At 41.5% G+C, this 18,435-nt stretch overlaps 1 protein-coding gene across 2 annotated transcripts in view; it reads right to left on the bottom strand.

Annotated features, from left to right (window-relative positions):
- DHX58 (DExH-box helicase 58) overlaps positions 1-17,924 on the bottom strand; it is a 39,446-nt gene extending 21,522 nt beyond the window's left edge. For both annotated transcript variants that reach the window (XM_033919185.1, XM_033919186.1), the window contains exons 1-6: positions 17,811-17,924; positions 15,783-15,976; positions 12,221-12,425; positions 11,621-11,811; positions 5,096-5,212; positions 2,104-2,230 (exon numbers count right to left, since the gene is read on the bottom strand). In XM_033919185.1, the coding sequence (XP_033775076.1) occupies positions 2,104-2,230; positions 5,096-5,212; positions 11,621-11,811; positions 12,221-12,425; positions 15,783-15,950 (808 nt within the window). In that variant the 5' untranslated portion in view covers positions 15,951-15,976; positions 17,811-17,924. The remainder of the gene's footprint in view (positions 1-2,103; positions 2,231-5,095; positions 5,213-11,620; positions 11,812-12,220; positions 12,426-15,782; positions 15,977-17,810) is intronic.
- Positions 17,925-18,435: the final 511 nt, after the last annotated feature.

Consider the following 18,435-nt stretch of genomic DNA (forward strand, 5'->3'; position numbering starts at 1 on the left):
CTTCCCCACTCCTGGCGTTTGGCAGGAGTTATGATTCTATTGAAGACTGGTAAAAAGAAATCTACTTTAGTGTGGATCTTATAGGCCTATATCCATTTTGGGGATGGATTATAAGCTTTTTACGAAGATATTAGCTAATCGACTTCAATGGGTCCTCCCTCAGCTGATTCATAAGAACCAGGCCAGATTTATTTAGGAGAGTCAGACCTATGACAACACCAAGCTAGGAATATATATTTGATAGAGCAGACTTGACAAGATGGCGAACCTTCGATATTGCTGTTGCTGGATGCGAAGGCCTTTGACAGGGTACACTGGCTGTTTCTTATGGCAGTGCTTGAGAAAGTGAGCCTGTTGGGGTCTTATCTGATGACATCATTAATTTTAAGCTTAGCTAAGGGGTGCCTATATAATAACTATACGAACCCGTTTGAGTTGGCCAGGAGGACAAGACAATGTTGTTCTTTATCGCCTTTATTGTTTGTCCTAACTATAGAGGTCCTAGCACATCTATTCAGAGTGAACACACAGGCCAATGGGATGAAAAGAGGAGGCGAGGAGCATACCGACTGCCATTCCTCAAAATTTTTTCCATTCTCTTACTAAAAATGCTTTTGCTTTTATCTGGACGTGGAAGCCACCCAGGGTAACCCAGATTGTACTATTCGGCTGCCCTCTTGCAGGGGATTTCTTACTGGTGGTATAAGATATATAAGCTGTGGTTAAATATTATTCAGCAAAGGTAAGGGCCTTACCACTTTGGATGATAGCATGGCTTTCTCTAACTAGACTAAGGCAAATCACCCCACATCTTAATAGCTATGTTGAATGTCAATTGGAAGAATGGATGTTTTATAGAACCCGAATATTCCTGGGTGGGCAATATTTTCAATTTGTCCCCCATGTCTAATATGCTCCAGGATTCCAGCCTGGTCCTACAGACAGATTTTATTCACACTGGACATCTGCTTCTTTATGTGTGTTAGGCTAAATTTGGCAGGGGAGGAAGATGAGAGCCTTTCAGAAATGACAGGAGGAATTTGGGTTACAAAATAAACACGACTTTCAATATCATCAAGAAAGAGATTTCATATTGCTCAAGGCTTGTAAAGAGCTTAGCATAGAAGAGACTCCTTTTGAAAAAGCTCTTATTACGGGAAGAGGAAGAGGGGGGGATATCGCAGATTTATGCAACTCTTAACTCAGACCAATCCTGTATCACACTATGCATCCAGGTGGGAGCAAGTTTGGAAGAAAGGCTTTCGGGGTTTATTAAAATTATCAGTAGCTCCTCCACTGGTGGAGAATCGGTTTTAAATTTTCTATCAGTGGTATTATAACCCTAAGAAGATATTCAACCTATATGTAAATAAAGGGATATAAAATGTTGATGTAATTGTGGGAATCCAGGAACATTCTTCCACATTTAGTGGAATTGTCCGAATATAGCTCCTTTTGGGGAGAAATTAGTACTTGATTTAAGGAAGTGTACATCTCAGGGCTATCCTAAACTGGTAGCAGGATGCCTTCTTAGCTTTCCGGTACAAGGGATCCCTAAGGAGACATACAAATTAGCCATACACATTTTCATAGGCACAAAAATTTTAATAGCTAAAGCCTGGAAGACATCTGTGCCATCCTTATCATCAGTCTATGTATAATGAAGGGGATTATATATGCCTAATGTCTGGAAAGAGGGGCCGCCTGCCTTGGTTTCATAAAACATGGGATGAGTACATGAAATGGAAAGAGCAAAATAGGCTGAAGTAAAATTATGATATAAATTGTACTATATATGTAGAGGATGAGAAATTGTATTGGTAACTTGGATTGATAGAAAAGGAAACACTATTTATGACAGTTGATTAGATTGGGGTCCTTTTATTAAGGTGCAATAACCAAATTAGTGCATGATATAGGCTAAGAATATAATGGATGCCTTAGCATTTAGCGTGCACTAAACCAGTTAGCGTGCCTTAAAAAAAAAAGACCCCAATATGAACTATGTAAACTGTTTATGAAGCAAACAGTTGTATTTTTTTTATTTTTTTATTTTTGAATAAAGAAAATGAAACCAAATCATATCTTACACCCAATTGTTACCTTCCTTTTCCAGTTCGACAATTTGCTGCTCATATATCTGGGTTCCAAAATCTGTAGAGACACTGCTGTCATTTAGAAACTCATGGATAATTGTCATAATCTCCTCCAGCTTCCTGCCAAAAGGATCCTAAGATAAAAATGCACACGGAAAAAAATAAATAAATAAAAATCAGGAATCCACCACGTCATCCATCTCAGAATCTGGATAACAGCGTGACAAGCTGCATTGGCTTCCAGTGCAATCGCAAATAAGCCATAAAATTCCCTGTTTGAGTTTTAACTCCTTTTATGGTGAAACACCAGAGTATGTGATTGCTATTTTAAATAGACCAACCTCAACCCATGCTTTATGAGCTTATGGTCAACATTTACATAACTTTCCCTGTATTAAGGGGATCGCTTTAAGAAACAACTAAAAAAATTAGCATACCTTTCAAAGAGTCTCCTGCTAAAACTAAGGCCTTCTTTTACTAAGCCGAGATAGAGGTTTCTACCGCAGCATTGGGGCTATATGCTCTCTATGAGCGTTAAAGCAGCATCAGAGCATTTAGCACTCTGGGCCGCATTAGAAGACTCTAAAAGGGAGTGGTTAAGCAACAAATTTCTTATTCTGTTCACAACACAGTAAAAACTTTCCTTTTTAGGAAATTTCTCTGTAACAAAAGAACATAAGAACTGCCATACTGGGACAGACCAAAGGTCCATCAAGTTCAGGATCCTGTTTCCAGCAGTGGCCAACCCAGTTCCCAAGTACGTGGCAGAAACACAAAGAGTAGCGACATTCCAGAGCTGAGATTGTGATGTCATAATGCCTCATTCCACCAATGCCTAAGAGCCAACATCATCAGTGATGTCACAATGGCTTCACTGTCCTATACTTGGCTCACATAAGAACATAAGAATTGCTGTACTGGGACAGACCAAAGGTCCATCAAGTTCAGGATCCTGTTTCCAGCAGTGGCCAACCCAGTTCCCAAGTACGTGGCAGAAACACAAAGAGTAGCGACATTCCAGAGCTGAGATTGTGATGTCATAATGCCTCATCCCACCAATGCTTAAGAGCCAACTTCATCAGTGATGTCACAATGGCTTAGTTGTCCTATACTTGGCTCACATAAGAACATAAGAATTGCTGTACTGGGACAGACCAAAAGTCCATCAAGCCCAGGATCCTGTTTCCAGCAGTGGCCAACCCAAGTCCCAAATACCTAGCTAGATCCCAAGTTGTATAAGAGATTTTATGCCATCTTTGTCAGATCTCAAATTACAATAGGCTAGATACTAGGTCCATGCACCATCTCCTCCCACACCCCCCAATTTCCCCCTAACAGTCAGCTTTTATGGAGGTTTTCCAGACAAATGGAGAATGAAGCACTGCTCAAGTGCTTTCAACCCAGGCTGAAAGCACTGAAAATACATGCTCTAACTACCACATGAGCTCCAAACTACAACAAAAGTGCTATTGTGGATCAAGCCAGATTTATCGGATTCAGTGCTACAAATTCTGGATCATGTTGGAATAAATATTCAAATGTAAACACTACTTCTAATTGCCTTCCAGACTAGTTCTGCCAAACAGTCAGTTGGACTCAAATATCTAACAAATAGACCACAAACTCCAACAGGAAAGTTGCTCAGGAAGCATAAAGCTCCAGCAAAGAGACAGTTTAAATCATCGGTCTGCTTCTTCCATTTGTAGGGAGGAGTATTTTCTCTCTGGTTTGTTTCCGGAGCAGACCGATGGTTTAAACTGTCTCTATGGTGGAGCTTTATCCTTCCTGAGCAACTTTCCTGTTGGAGTTTGAGGTCTATTTGTTAGATATTTGATGAGTCCAACTGACCAATTGGCACAACTAGTCTGGAAGGCAATTGGAAGTAGTGTTTAGGTTTGAGTATTGGAGTCTTCCCTTCCTGGTGTTTTTGAGATAATTGGAATAAATATTCAGCCATGGCAGTGAACGTTTTGCCATGGCGGTATTTCCAGTTATTCAATGCTGGGCCATGTCCGAGTTTCAGCACTGAGTATCCAGTTTATGCGGTGCTGGCTAACACATTGGTAGGTTTCTGCCAGGTACCTGTGACCCAGATTGGCCACTATGGAAGCAGGATACAGGGCTAGATGGACCATTGGTCTGACCTAATATAACTATTCTTATGTTCGTATAGCTGGTTAAGTCGATGTTCTGAACTTAACCGACCATGGGTTACCACATAAAGATAAGACTGATTTCTGGGTGTCAGATCGAAAGTGCGCTGGGACAAAGGTGCGTGCAGACAATTGAGCGCAGTGCGGAGGTGCGCGCCGCAGAAAATTATTGTTTTTACGGCTCCGATGGGGGGGGCATGGGGGGAAACCCCCCCACTTTACTTAATAGAGATCGGGCGTTGTGGGGGGTGTGGGGGGTTCTAACCCCCCACATTTTACTGAAAACTTCACTTTTTCCCTGTTTTTAGGAAAAAAAAGTTAAGTTTACAGTAAAATGTGGAGAGTTACAGCCCCCCAAACCCCCCCCAACGCCGGCGCGATCTCTATTAAGTAAACTGGGGGGGCTCACCAACAAAACCCCCTGTCGGAGCCCCTAAAAACTGTAATTTTCTTCGGCTCGCGCCTCCGTCTTGCGCTCAGTTGTCGGCGCGCGCCTTTGTCTTTCGCCGAGTTGTCTATGAACCGATTTCTGTGTGGTCCCATTACGCGGTTACCCTGATTGGTTAAGTGCTGAATGTCGGCACTTAACCAGCCAATGCCAACGCCACTCTCAGAATGCCTCCCAAATAGCCAGCTTTCACTTAGGCACTAAACACTAATTTTCAGCAGTGATAACCAGTTAAGTGCCATTGAAAAGCAATTTAACTGGTCACTGGTCATTTCTGGCCACTTAAATCATTTTGAATATTGGCCAGATTATGTCTGAACATGAGTTAACACTATTCAGTTGCTCTCTGCAGTCTTTATTTACTGAGAAGTAATTATTTTGTACGGTCTGCTCCTTACCTCGGGCCTTTTGGTAGATAAATCAAACTGCTTTTTGGGCAGGCAGTTTTTCAGCTCTAACTGGCTGCGATGGTTCTTGGGGGACATGATTTTCCATGTGTCCAGGTTGGCACAGATCTGCAAAAAACGAAAGAAGCTCTTAGCCAAAATTCAGGAGTGTATGGTATAGTTCCGCCCCAGGCCCGCCCCAGCCCCGCCCCCTCAACTTGGTCGCTTGTCAGGAGGGCATCTGCACATGCAATGGTGTGATGTGATGATGTCACACACATGTGCAGATGCCGTCCCGATGTTGCTGCTACCTGGAAAGCTTTTCAAAACCTGGAAAAAGTGCCGGTTTTGAAAAGCCATCTGGACCCCCGGACATGTCCTCGAAAAGGAGGAAATGCCTGGGGAAATCCGGACGTCTGGTAACCCTACTTCAGTGCTCTTCACTCAGAGAGTGGTAGAGAGCTGGAATGCTCTTCTGGAAAGCTCTTCCAGAGCTGGAACGCTCTTCCAGAGTCTGTTGTAGGGGAAAATACCCTCCAGGGTTTCAAGACTAAGCTGGACAAGTTCCTGCTAAACTTGAACATATGCAGGTGAGGCTGGACTCATTTAGAGCACTGGTCTTTGACCTGGGGGGTCACCGCGTGAGCGGACTGCCGGGCAGGATGGACCACTGGTTGACCCAGCAGCAGCAATTCTTATGTTCTTATCTTCACTAACTACCGTCTTCTGGCTTATAGGGATGTGGCACAGGTAAAAAATATTCTATTTCTTTCTAAATTTTTGGACTTCATCCAGACTTTCAGGTGCCAAATGTTTAACGCAGAATTCATCTTTACATGCATTACTTCATGGGTTATTACGGGGTGCAATTCTGTAACAGAGCAGAAAGGCACCTATTTTTTCTATCTGTTTAATAAAGACATGAGGAAGTCTATATATCCCTAATCCCCTCTCTTCCATTTCTCTCACCCCTCCCTCAAATGACCCAACTCTCCTGGTACCCCCCTCTTTTTGATCTCCCCCATCTCACTAACTCCAATGACCTACTCAATCCCCCCCTCACATGCTCACCTTCATCACCTCATTGCTTGTAATTATGATCAATTGTAACTATTATCAATTGTAATTTCTTGTTAAATTTTGTTCCAATATCTTTATTACTTGTAAATATAGTTTACTGTAATTTCTTATTAAATTTTGTTTAATTGATGTGAACCGCCTAGAACTCCCTGGGTATGGCGGTATACAAAAATAAAGTTATTATTATTATTATTATAAGACAGTACTACTCTCCCTGCTGAGGACTCCCTCACAGTGTCAGAGCCACCTTCATTTCCACTAGGGGGAAGTGACATGGGAGGGGTGGAGCCAAGGAAGCAGCTGCCAGGAAGTTTAAGAGTCAGGGCCAGAGTTGAGTTAAGGAAGCCCAGGGAAGGAAGGAATGAGCGCACTGAGTGTAGCATGATGCCTTGTTACAAGGAGTTGAACAGCATCGCAGGCTTTATCCTCACTATCTCAAGAAGACATTGAATGATTGAGTATTTGGAATAATTGTTCAAAAGAAAATACTTCTTACAATATATATTGTCACACTAGGAGTGATACTATGGCTCAAAACTAAAGGGGAAAAAACCAATACTAACCCCCAAATGTAAGTGATACGTGTAGATCCTCAGTATTTACGACTCGTAAATCAAGACAGCCTGTATCTCGAGTAGCGAGCTGTAAGTAGGGTAATCAGGCATGAAATGGTCAAAACGCCATTTTCACTGTGAAATTCAACTTCATCACCAGCTCCTAAGCGTCCCTTCAGCCAACATTCAGGGCCTGCTCCTGAAGAAGAGGATTTTCTTCTCCGAAACGGAGCTCTATAGAACAATTTACTTATGCACAAACATTCAGCATTCTATACTTTCAGATAAGTGTATATTTTATGCTTCTTTGAAGTGATTTTGAAGTGTGATGTAGACAATGAGTGAAGCTAAGGGGAGCTTAGATTGAGAGTTTTTCTCCCAGTTTGAACATTGAGTCACATAATTCGCTATTATGCGACATTGCACATTAGGAGTGATTGATTATTATTATTTTCATTAGTCACAGTTATTTTGATTCACGAGGGCACTTAAGGTCCAAGGATGTTTCATGGTTGATTACCCTGCTGGGTGCTTACAGCTCGCTACTCGAGATACAGGCTGTCCTGATTTACGAGTCGTGAATACTGAGGTCCTACACATATCACTTACACTTGGGGGTTTATTATTGGGTTTTATTTATCTATCTATCATTTATTCATATTTCAACAAAACAATTATTGAACAAAATAAGAGCCTTGTCATTTTACAAATCACAGAAATTATAAACAAATTCAAACATTCACATGTTTAAAATATGATTTTAAAGACTCTTTAACAGTCCTCACTCGGGAGAGACAATTTCACATATCAGAGAGAATGATACTTAACAAACCAAAAATAAAAATATAGGAAAATAGTAGTGGATCATCTCCAACTATTTATATGGACCAGATCAATAGGATTCACCTGGCACACTGCACCACTACCCCCTTTCCTTCTAGGAAAAATTGTAATTGGGAGGGTTCTTAAAAAATATACAAATTTTTTAATCTAAATAGATCAAACATTTACATGGGTACCATAATTAAAATTTTGCCCCCAATGATTTCACATCTTCTTTCATTTCCAGGAACCTTTTTCTTCTTGTTTGTGTAGTTCTTGAAACATCTGGACTGCATTGGATTCCCTGCATAAGGAATGCCAAGAAATATTTTGTCTTGTTCAATTACAAACATCAAAATTAGGTAAATTTGAAGAGGAATTAAAGTCCCAAGAAGAAAAAAATTAAAAGTTTGGAACATTCAGTACAAAGTATACAATCTTCATGTGGTTTCGTAGTTCAAGATAAATTAGTTCTATTGAGGAAAGTAGAGAATTTTCGAACTTGCCTCAAGTTTCTCATGACCGCGAATGATTTTTGTATTGTTTTGTTGATTTGTGGTTGCATAGTACAGCATCTGTCTATCGTAATTTATAGAAGTTTTGGACTGGGTTGTAAGGGATATGTGATTGTGTTTATTACTAGATTTGTTATGGTTGGGGTTTTATTATTTTCGAGGAGAATGAATTTTGTCTTGTCTGGTTTCAGTTTCAGTTTGTGATTTTTCATCCATGTTGCTACTGCTTCTAGTGTCCTGTGTAGTGTGTCTGTCATGGAGGACATTGGTTGGTCAAAAAGAAAAAGAATGGTAATGTCGTCTGCAAAGCTATAGGAGGTTAATCCTAAATTGTCCAGGCAGGTGCCGAGGGATGCAATGTAGAGATTGAAGAGAGTTGGGGATAGTGGAGATCCTTGGGGTAAGCCGCAGGGGTTGGACCAAGGTTCTGAATTTTCTTTGTTCAACTTTACTCTGTAAGTTCTGGATTGTAGGAATCCTTGAAACCATGTGTGTACCTTGTCTGTGATTCCTATTGTTTCTAGTATTTGTAGTAGAATGTTGTGGTCCACCAGGTCAAATGCTGCGGTGAGATCCAGTTGAATAATCAGCATTTTTCTACCTGTGCTGAGGTGTTGTCCAGCTGGGTCTATGAGGGAACATAGAAGTGTCTCTGTGCTGTAGTTGGTTCTGAAATCAGATTGTGTGGAGTGGAGTATGTTGTGGTGTTCTAGGTAGTTGGTGAGGAGTTTGGCTACCAGGCCTTCCATTAGTTTGACATAGAATGGTGTTGAGTCTATGGATCTGTAGTTGGATGGTTGATCCTTTGCTCCTTTAGGGTCGGAATGATGATGATGATTTCGCTGAGGTCTTGCGGGAAAAGGCCATCTGAGAGCATGGTTTGTATCCATTGTAAGAGGAGAGCGCGGAATTTGGTACTGGAGGATTTTAATAGGTATGGAGGACAGTGGTTGAGGTCGCAGGCTGTGTGGCTGTATTTTTTGTAGAGTTTGTTAAGATCACACCATTGTATAGTGGGGAAGTGGGATCAAGTTCTGTCTGCCACAGCTGATTCTTTTTCTGTGGGGGACATTGTGATCTCTTCTTGGTGGGTTGGGGTTCTGGTGAGGGTAGTCCTGGCAGTTGTGATTTTGTTTTTAAAGTATTCGGCTAAAAGGGTGGTTGAGGGGGGAGGGGTGTCATTATTGGCCAGGTAGGGTTTGGTGTTTGTGAGTTCTTTAAGTATTTGGAATAGTTTTTTGTGTCTTGGGTTTCTTTGCCTATTAAGTTGGTGTAGTGTGTCTTTCTTTTTTCTTTTAGTTTTATCTTGTATTGTCGGTTTAGTTTTCTCCATGCTGTTTTCGTGGTTTCTTGGTTATTCTTTCTCCATTTTCTTTCTAGTCGTCTGCATTGTCTTTTGAGTAGGAGTAGTTCATTAGCGAACCATTTGTCTGAGCATCTGCTAATTCTGGTTTTTGTTTGTATTGGGGCTAGCTCATCTAGGGTAGCTGTGCTTAGCCTGCACCAGTGTGAGATGCATCTGTTTTAGTCCAGAATTCAGAGGGGTCAATGTATTTACATGAGTTGTAGGTTGATCTTTGGGGTTTTGTCTTTGGCCCAGTTGATGTTGAAGGAGTATGTGTAGTGGTCTGACCAGAGGGATCAAGACCACGTTCCATTTGATGTTTGAATCTCAGGCAGTAAGGGTTGTTGGGTCATGAAGGCTGCGATGTCTGGTTGGTGACCTTTCTCATGTGTGGTTTGTGGGTCTAAAATCTTGTATGTTAGGGCTTCGAGGAATGATAGTATGTTTTCTACTTGTTTGGAGGATTGGTCTTCGAGATGGAGGTTTACGTCTCCTAGGATTAGGTTGTAAGTTGTCGTTAGTGAGTTTTGGTATAAAAAGTCTTCAAATTCGGGTCTTGCTGTATTCCAATTCCCTGGTGTTATGTAGCAGAGCATGCAGGTTATGGATCCTTTTAGTGTAGCCCGCCTATAACTAAATGAGTTCCAACAAACATAACATAATCATAAAACAGATAAACAGAACTTAAAACATACATTAAAACCTAAACATTTCTTTTCAAAAACATTCCCTCCTATTCATTTTTACATCAACTCTTCATTTCACAAAAAGCATAATATACATTTCAGGCTTGATTCTGGACATGGCAACTGCCGTGGCAGATGCCTACAAAACCGGCACCTACTGTGTGTCAATCACCGAGAGGCGTTACATCCAGAATTGCGTCTAGTTTCTTCTACAGATGCCTTAAATGTAGGCCAGGATTTCACAGGCTTCCATTTAAAGCATCTGACTTGCGCCTACGAGAAGCGCCTAGGCACGCCTACGGATGCCTAAGGCCACTTTACATTACATTACATTAGTGATTTCTATTCCGCCAATACCTTGCGGTTCAAGGCGGATTACATAAAAGTTTTCAGAGATTACATAAAAGTTTACAGGAATAGCATAAGAGATGTCATAAGAGTTACATAAGAATTACCAAAGAGTTGTCGAGATCTTAAGGTGGTAAGTGTTGGGTAAATAGAGGCATTTTAGCATTAGTTGGATAGTTAGAAACATATTAGAGTATATTAAGGGTATAGAGTGGGTAGGTGGGGATTAGGTAGGAACTGGTCATATTAGATAAGTTTTATGTATTTTTTTGAAGAGTAGGGTTTTAGTATCTTTCTTGAAGGTTTTGTAGTCTTTGGTCGATGAGAGCAGAATGGTGATTTGTCTGTCCAGTTTAGCGGCTTTGGTGGCTATTAGGTTGTCATATAGTTTTTTCGTTTGACATTTTTGGATGGTGGGTGTGTGAAAAGTGAGTGGGTTCTCCTGTGCCTGGATGAGGCACAACCACACCTGGACCTTGCCTAGAGCTCTCCGTACATGTGCATTGCTTACATTTGCCCCCATCAATTTTTTTTAAAACACCGTTTTTAGAATCAGGCCCATCATCCTTTAACCCTTATCTCCTAATTCAAAACATAACATAACATCGTGCTTCTAAACCGAGTAATCATAAGTTCAACGCAGTTTACAAAAGATTATATTTAAAAAAAAGTAACAAGAGAAACACAATAGAACTATTTGGCCAGATATTTTGAGAAGAGATAAGTTTTCAACTGGGTTCAGAAATGTTTGTAAAAACAAGCTGTAAGCAACAACGGTCAAAGTTCTTCATTGTAGGAAGCTGCCTGAAATGCTAGTATATATAGGCTTCTATAAACAGTTTTAAAAATATTTTTATGCATCCCCCCCCCCTCCGTAGACCTGCTTCTAACTCCTAACTCTTATTGACTTGTAAAGTACCAATGCCTGTTTTATCATTCCCTCTGTGAGAAATTCCCTAACCCCTATTTGTTCCGTTTGTCTGTTTTGATTAGATTGCAAGCTCTAATGTACAGTGCTGCGTACATCTGGCAGCGCTATAGGAATGATAATAAGGAGGGTGCCAGCCAGGAGCCATAACTGGCCAGCTGAATACTGCCGAGTGTTGGGCAGCATACACATATGACTTAGAATTCTGATCTGTGGAGGTCACATTCCAATCCTAAGTTTTGAATGTAGTTAGACTTACTTGTAATATGTGATCTTTGGCTTTCTCCAAGGTGGTGGCTTTGCCGGTCCCAGGAGAAGCGGTCAGCCCTATAATCTGGGGCAATTTGCCTTCTTTTCGTATCTTCTTCTCTAAGTAGCCCTCCATGAGTTTGTTATAGACGCCATCCTTGTGAGTATGGTGGCACTCATCGATTATCAGTAAGGAGAAATCTGGTGTTCAAAAGAACAGCTTATTAAATAGTATGGTATGGATATAAATTAGAAAGCTGGAATAGGTGGAGAATCCTACAATAAATTAAAGTCTATTTGAAATATAAAAAAAAAAAAAATCAGGAAAAAGTAAAAGTTGATACACAAGGTTGTAGTTGATACCTTCTTTATTGTAAACCGCCTAGAAGTCGCAAGATTATTGGCGGTATATAAGAATAAAGTTATTATTATTATTATTATTTACTGGACTAACCATACATGTCATACACGCTTCATCAAATCATAACAAAATGAACCGGTTTTAATAGATTGCAACTAGATCCTCATTTCCATCTAAATATTCTACCAGATTCTTGAAAATGACTAAATCTGGTCTTGTGCAGAAGAAGACTGGAATTATTCCTCTCACCTGTCAACTCAACATGTTTTTCCTTGTCTGGGTTGTACAATGCATTCTGCAGAATCTGTGCGGTGCAGATGATAACATCATTTTCCTCCACCACCTGAGCAAAGAAACTTTTTTCTTCAGTGTCCCCACTGATGGCCACCACTTTGAAAGAGTCCTGGAGAAAGGGGTTAAATTCTTTTTGGTGGTGTTGGTCCACAAGATGAACCTGAGACCAGGGAGAAAAACTAAGTGTAAGAAAATTCATTTTCCCCAATTTATTTTTCATGTGTTCAATTGTCAAATTATATTTTCACCAGATACAGAATAAAGGACATAACCCTCCAGCAACTGAGGCCCAATTACATACACAATGGACAAAACACATCCTTTGGAGCCCACATTTTTTTAAGCTGTCAAAATCTTTGCATCTCAAGTGCAGCAGATTCCTCATTCTTCCTAAGCAGACAAACAGTGCTCCACTATGCAATTACAGACATGCGGCATTATCTTTTTGCTCAGAAAATTTTAAGTGGGCCTTGACCCAAGTTGTGTGGGCAGATCTCTCCATCTCTTGCCCAAGTGATCCACGTCCTTCCCCTGGCACTCTGGTGTCTTAGGCCTCCCCTCTCCTGCTTGGGACCGTGTCTGGATGTCCTCTGCGCATACGCGGACATCGATGCAATAATGTGACGTGCACACGCTCATGAATGTGACATCCTCACGTTGACATCCGTGCAGAGGACATCCAGACATAGCCCCGAGCTTGGGGCCTTCCAAAACCTGGACATCTGGTAACCCTAATATTAGTAGTTAGCCAGCTAAACGCTATTTAACTGACCAGGGATGTAAAGGTAGGCCCAGGAAGAGACCTACCAATATTCTTCTGAGACCAACATAAGTGCTTTACATGGATCTTGGATGAATATTAGATGGGACCCACTTAACTCCAGGCAGCAAACTCTTGGCCAGCAAGCCCCAGATATCCAATGCTGTTGGCCAGGCCTGGCCCAACACTGAATATCCAGAGCTAATTTAGTCAGTGACAAGTCAGCGTTTAAAAATTGCTGTCCGCCATTGAATATCTGAAAGATGTAAGCCATGTCCACGTGATGCCTACTTTAGGTCTGTGTGTGCACTGGCCTTTATTTTTCTTGCTCTTTTCACGCTTTAGATAAACACTGATATTTGAACACATCACGTTTATATTACAGCAGAAATAATACTTTTGATGGTTTGGCCATGGTGGTAGGATTGAGCCGATGAACGAGAAAACTTGCCTATAAGACAGCCTATAGGCATCATGATATGTGTGGTGAGTTTTTGTCTGAGGCCAATCCGCACATTTTCATACATATATAAAAAAAATAATTTTGCTGTTATTTACTGATGCTTATTGTTGGTTAGTGTGTGCTGATTTTTGTTCCGGAAGACTTGTTGGGTTATTTTTGTTTGCTTAGATTCACTATCTGTGCAAGTGACAGCTTTTCTAAAATCAATACTTATTAGTGATTTATACAAGTATATCAGGGGTGAAGGAGTAGTCTAGTAGTTAGATCACCAGGCTAAGAACATAATAGGTTTACTGGGTCAGACCAATGATCCATCAAGCCCAGTAGCCCGTTCTCATGGTGGCCAATCCAGGTCCCTAATACCTGGCTAAAACCAAGGTGCAGCAACATTCCATGCTACCAATCTAGGGCAAGTAGTGGCTTCCCCCATGTCTTTCTCAAGAACAGACTACGAGACTTGTCCAAACCTGGTTCAAATTCTTGGGCAAATCACATAATTCTTCATTACCTCAAGTACAAACTTAAGGCCCTTTTTATCAAGCTGCGTTAGAGGTTTTTAGTGCAAGCTGGCACGGTAAATGCTCCGACGCTCATAGAATTGCTATGAGCATCGAAGTGCTTACCTTGCCGGCCCGCACTAAAAACCTCTAACGCAGCTTGATAAAAGGGGGGAGGTGTTAGTCACTAGAGGGGTCCTTTTATTAAGGTGCGCTAACTGATTTAGCGTGTGCTAAATGCTAAGGCACCCATAGAATATAATAGATGCCTTAGAGGGGCCTAATCAAAAGATATGTCTAAGTCCGTTTTGAGCCTAAGTCACCCAAAGTCGGACATTTTTGAAAATACGTCCAACATATTTTTTCCCCCGAAAATCGTCTAACTGTACGTCCAGCTGTCTGATCATCCAGACCGCTAAATTGTCCATCTTTATACCCCATTTTCATCCAAAAATTTGTCCAAGTCAAAAATGCCTAGAAAAAGACCTTTTGGATGTGGGCGGGGTCAGCAAAGTGATAGGCTGGACACCCAAACATTGCACCAGAGCAGCGGGGTACCTTACAGGGCACTGCTGTGAACTTCATAAAAAGGGTGCCACATACACATCTCACAACAACTTTATAAGTCATGTTGAGCCCCCCCCCCGCAAACATCCCCCAGAACTGACTAGACCCACCTGTCTACCACCCCAATAGTCCTTATGGTTGCAGTTGCCACTTAAGAACATAAGAAGTTGCCTCCGCTGGGTCAAACCAGGGGTCCATCGCGCCCAGCAGTCCGCTCCCGCGGCAGCTCATCAGGTCCATGACCTGTAAGTGATCCTTTGTCTAAAAACCCCTTAATCCCCATTTTTCTTCTATCTATACCCTTACATAGACCTATCTCTACCTCTATCTATATCCCTCAATCCCCGTATCCTTCAGGAACTTATACAAAAGGGTTTTGGGGGGTGCACATGTTTCACCATGAATGTAGTGATTAGAGTGGTTTATGGGCCTGGGTCCTCCTTTTCATGGTTCACTAACCCACCCCAAGACCACTTAAGCCACCTCTGCGCAGCTCTGCTAGGCTTTCCTATGCCAGGCTGCTGATGTTCTGGAGGCAAATATGTAAAGTTGTTATTACGATTTTTATGGCAGTTGGGGGGGGGGTCAGTGATCACTGGGGGAGTGTGCAGGGGTCTGTACTTTGTCCCTGCAGTGGTTATCTGGTCACTTTGTATACCTTCTTGTGACTTAGACCTGGTTTTAGATGGCCTAAGTCACAACATCCAAGATCCGTCTAGGCAGTGTTGTTAAACTTTCGGTTATACATGCAGTACGACTAAATCTAGGACGGCCCAAATCCCACCCTCACCACTCCTCCTGAAACACCCCTTTTAGCTCTGGATGTATTGCAGCACTGTGAAGGTCTAAGTCATTTTTAGATACATCTAAAACCCGGTTCTATTATCGGCACTTGGACGACTTGTTTTACTGATCGTCTAAGTGCCGATTTAGGCCGGTTTTTAGACGTATTTCCGTTTCGATTATGAGCCCCTTAGCATTTAGCATGCACTAAATTGGTTTGCGCACCTTAATACAAGGATCTCCTAGGACTCGAACACGAGTCGATGGCACCTAACTTATGTACATGAATGTAATTCATCTTGAACCGCTACTGAACAGGTGTGAGCTAAGTCCAAATAAATCTCTCTTCTAAAATGGATTCCTTTATTCTACTCAAACCTTCTAAACCCCAAACGCTTCTGCTGTTCCTCAGCCTGCAGGTGCCACTTCTTCTCACTCTGACAGTACCTTGTTCACCAGCACCGCCACTTTGGCTCTGCGCTTCGTCTCCAGGTGTCTTTTCACCACATACAGCGCTGCTCTGGTTTTCCCACTGCCAGTCGGCAGCCAAATGATGATGTTCTTGCCCTCCAGGGCAGGTTCAATCACCTCCCACTGGTAATCGTGCAGATTCATCTTCAATTAGGGCTGAAAATTTTCACCTTCCAACAAAAATTGCAGAGGAATTTTTAGTCAAGAATGCAAACCATATAGATGAAGAGAAGAAAAAAATGGAAGGGTATAGCCGGGACTTGATATACTGCTTTTTCTGTGTGGTTACATATTTTAGACAGGTGTCAGGGGCACTGCTATTGTTAGACTGCCAGGGGATATTTAAATCTTGCTATGTCATGCTAGGTGGTTAATCACTGAGTAGCTGGTGGTTTCTAGCATAATGCGTTATTTATTTTTTAAAGGTTAGGTGAATAAATGGATTCTAGTATGGGTTAAAGTGTTTGTAATTGAGTGAATATATTTTACAGTGATTCTGCATTTTGGGGATTATTTCTAGGTACTTATGTGTGTTCTGATTCTCGGAAGAAGACATTGCGAAACGGGCTCGTCAGAATCAGAATGATACTACTAAGATAAGTGGTTTTTTAATATTTTGATCCTATTTATATATTATAAGCGTAACTTTGCACAGCATGATTTTTGCACTGTAATTAGGGGTGGTGAGGAAGGCCAGTGATTGAAATTGTCCGTCTTGGCTGAATGGCCATTGGGCTGGAATGTGAAAACGGATATAAGGTCTGAGGCCTTTTCTTTTTGCCACCGATTACCTAACCTGTGAATATGCCAGAAAATTGATGTATTTATTCAGTCTTACATTTGAAGAATATTTTTTGTTCCTTGAAAACAGGATACTAAGCTAGATGGACCACTGGTCTGACCCAGTAAGGCCAATTATAGGACAGTCAAGTCATTGTGACATCACTTATGAGATTGGTTCTTATTGGTGGAATGAGGCATGATGACATCACAATCTCAGCTCTACTCTTCGGCTTTTATTGGTGGAATGAGGCATGATGACATCACAATGTCAGCTGCTACTCTTTGGGTTTTTGCCAGGAACTTGTAATTTGGATTGGCCTCTGTGAAGACGGGATACTGTTCTTATGTTTTCCTAACCCACCCATGCCTGAGAAACTCCCTGACCCCCTACTTGTCCTGTATGCCTGTTTGATTAGATTGTAAGCTCTACTGAGCAGGGATTGTCTCTTGAGTGTTTTAATACACGTCTAGCAGCACTACAGAAATGATAAGTAGTTGTAGTATTAGCAGTAACTAAATCCAACTACCTTAACTACATTTCAGAAAAGAGCAGAGTCAGTGAGTTGGGCACCTCTACCCCAGGTTTTGAGGGCAGCACCATCTAGCTGCCAGAAATTTGGGCTCCACTCAGAGACAGACTAAGGAAGCAGAAGTGCACTTATGCAGCTAATGAAGTGGACTCTGGTCCTGGAAAGCCCACAGCTTCAATTAATTGCTCAGATCCTACCTCTCTCATTTTGTTATGTCGGACTAACAAGGCTACGGTCCGTGCAATTTTAAATTATACTGTATATGTGCTTAGCTGACTCTCCAGCCTTGGTCCTGATTTCTGAAATCTGCCAGACCCTAAAAGTACCTCTCTAATCTTTCGGATCGTTGCAGGAACTTGGGATCATGGTTTACTCTGCCTGGTTAGCAAAGCAAAGCCCTGTGCCTGGCTGCAGTGTGGAGACCAGTGGAAGCTGGCAACTGGTGGCTGCTGATAGCAAAGTGTAGCAGGCGAGCAAGCCACTTCTGGGATATGCTGGTAACGAACAAATTCAGTTGCAAAAGTCAGACTTGCTACAGCAGTAGAGAAAATGGAGAGCCCAATAAAGATCCTGCAGGTGATTGAGGAATTATACCAGATATTGCAAGACACAGAGAGAGATATTTAGACCTATTGCATGACACAGATAATTTTGCTAGACAGATTAAAATGTCAGGATATGGGGGTCTTACCTGGGATATCAGGGCGGCTGTCTTATCTCCTCCAGATACTGAGTTGGAATTGAGGGTTTATCAGCTGTTTTCTCTGCCAGGAGTTTCCGTCTGGATTGGAAAATGAAACTCATAATGTTGAAGGGGCCCTGCCAAGGGAAGCATGAACGTCCGACTCTCTGAACATGCAAAAAAAAAAATAGGACTGGCATGGCCAGATAAAAAGCACGCAGAAAATTAACCCTCCACTATTGTGTACAGTTCTACAACAACTGCAGGAAAGAAATTAACCGTAACACAGCCAAAGAAGAGATGCGTTGCATACCAACAGAAAGGAGACCCATATTATCTGCTTTCCTTGATGAATCATCATTAAATATATTAATACACTCATTAGTCTTATCAAAAATTGATTCTTGTAATGCCCTGTACAAAGGGTCCACCTTCAAAGAAATACGCAGAATACAAATTCTGCAAAATACCGCAATAAAAATAATTATGAAAAAGAAAAAAAATTTGATCATGTAACACCTAAATTCTAAAGGAAAAACATTGGTTACCGGTAAACTACAGAATCACTTACAAAATAGCATTACTCACACACAAAATACTTATAAACAAAGCCCTACATTCTTAGAAAGATATC

Source organism: Geotrypetes seraphini, chromosome 13 (assembly GCF_902459505.1).
Source record: "Geotrypetes seraphini chromosome 13, aGeoSer1.1, whole genome shotgun sequence".
Lineage (NCBI taxonomy): Eukaryota > Metazoa > Chordata > Amphibia > Gymnophiona > Dermophiidae > Geotrypetes > Geotrypetes seraphini.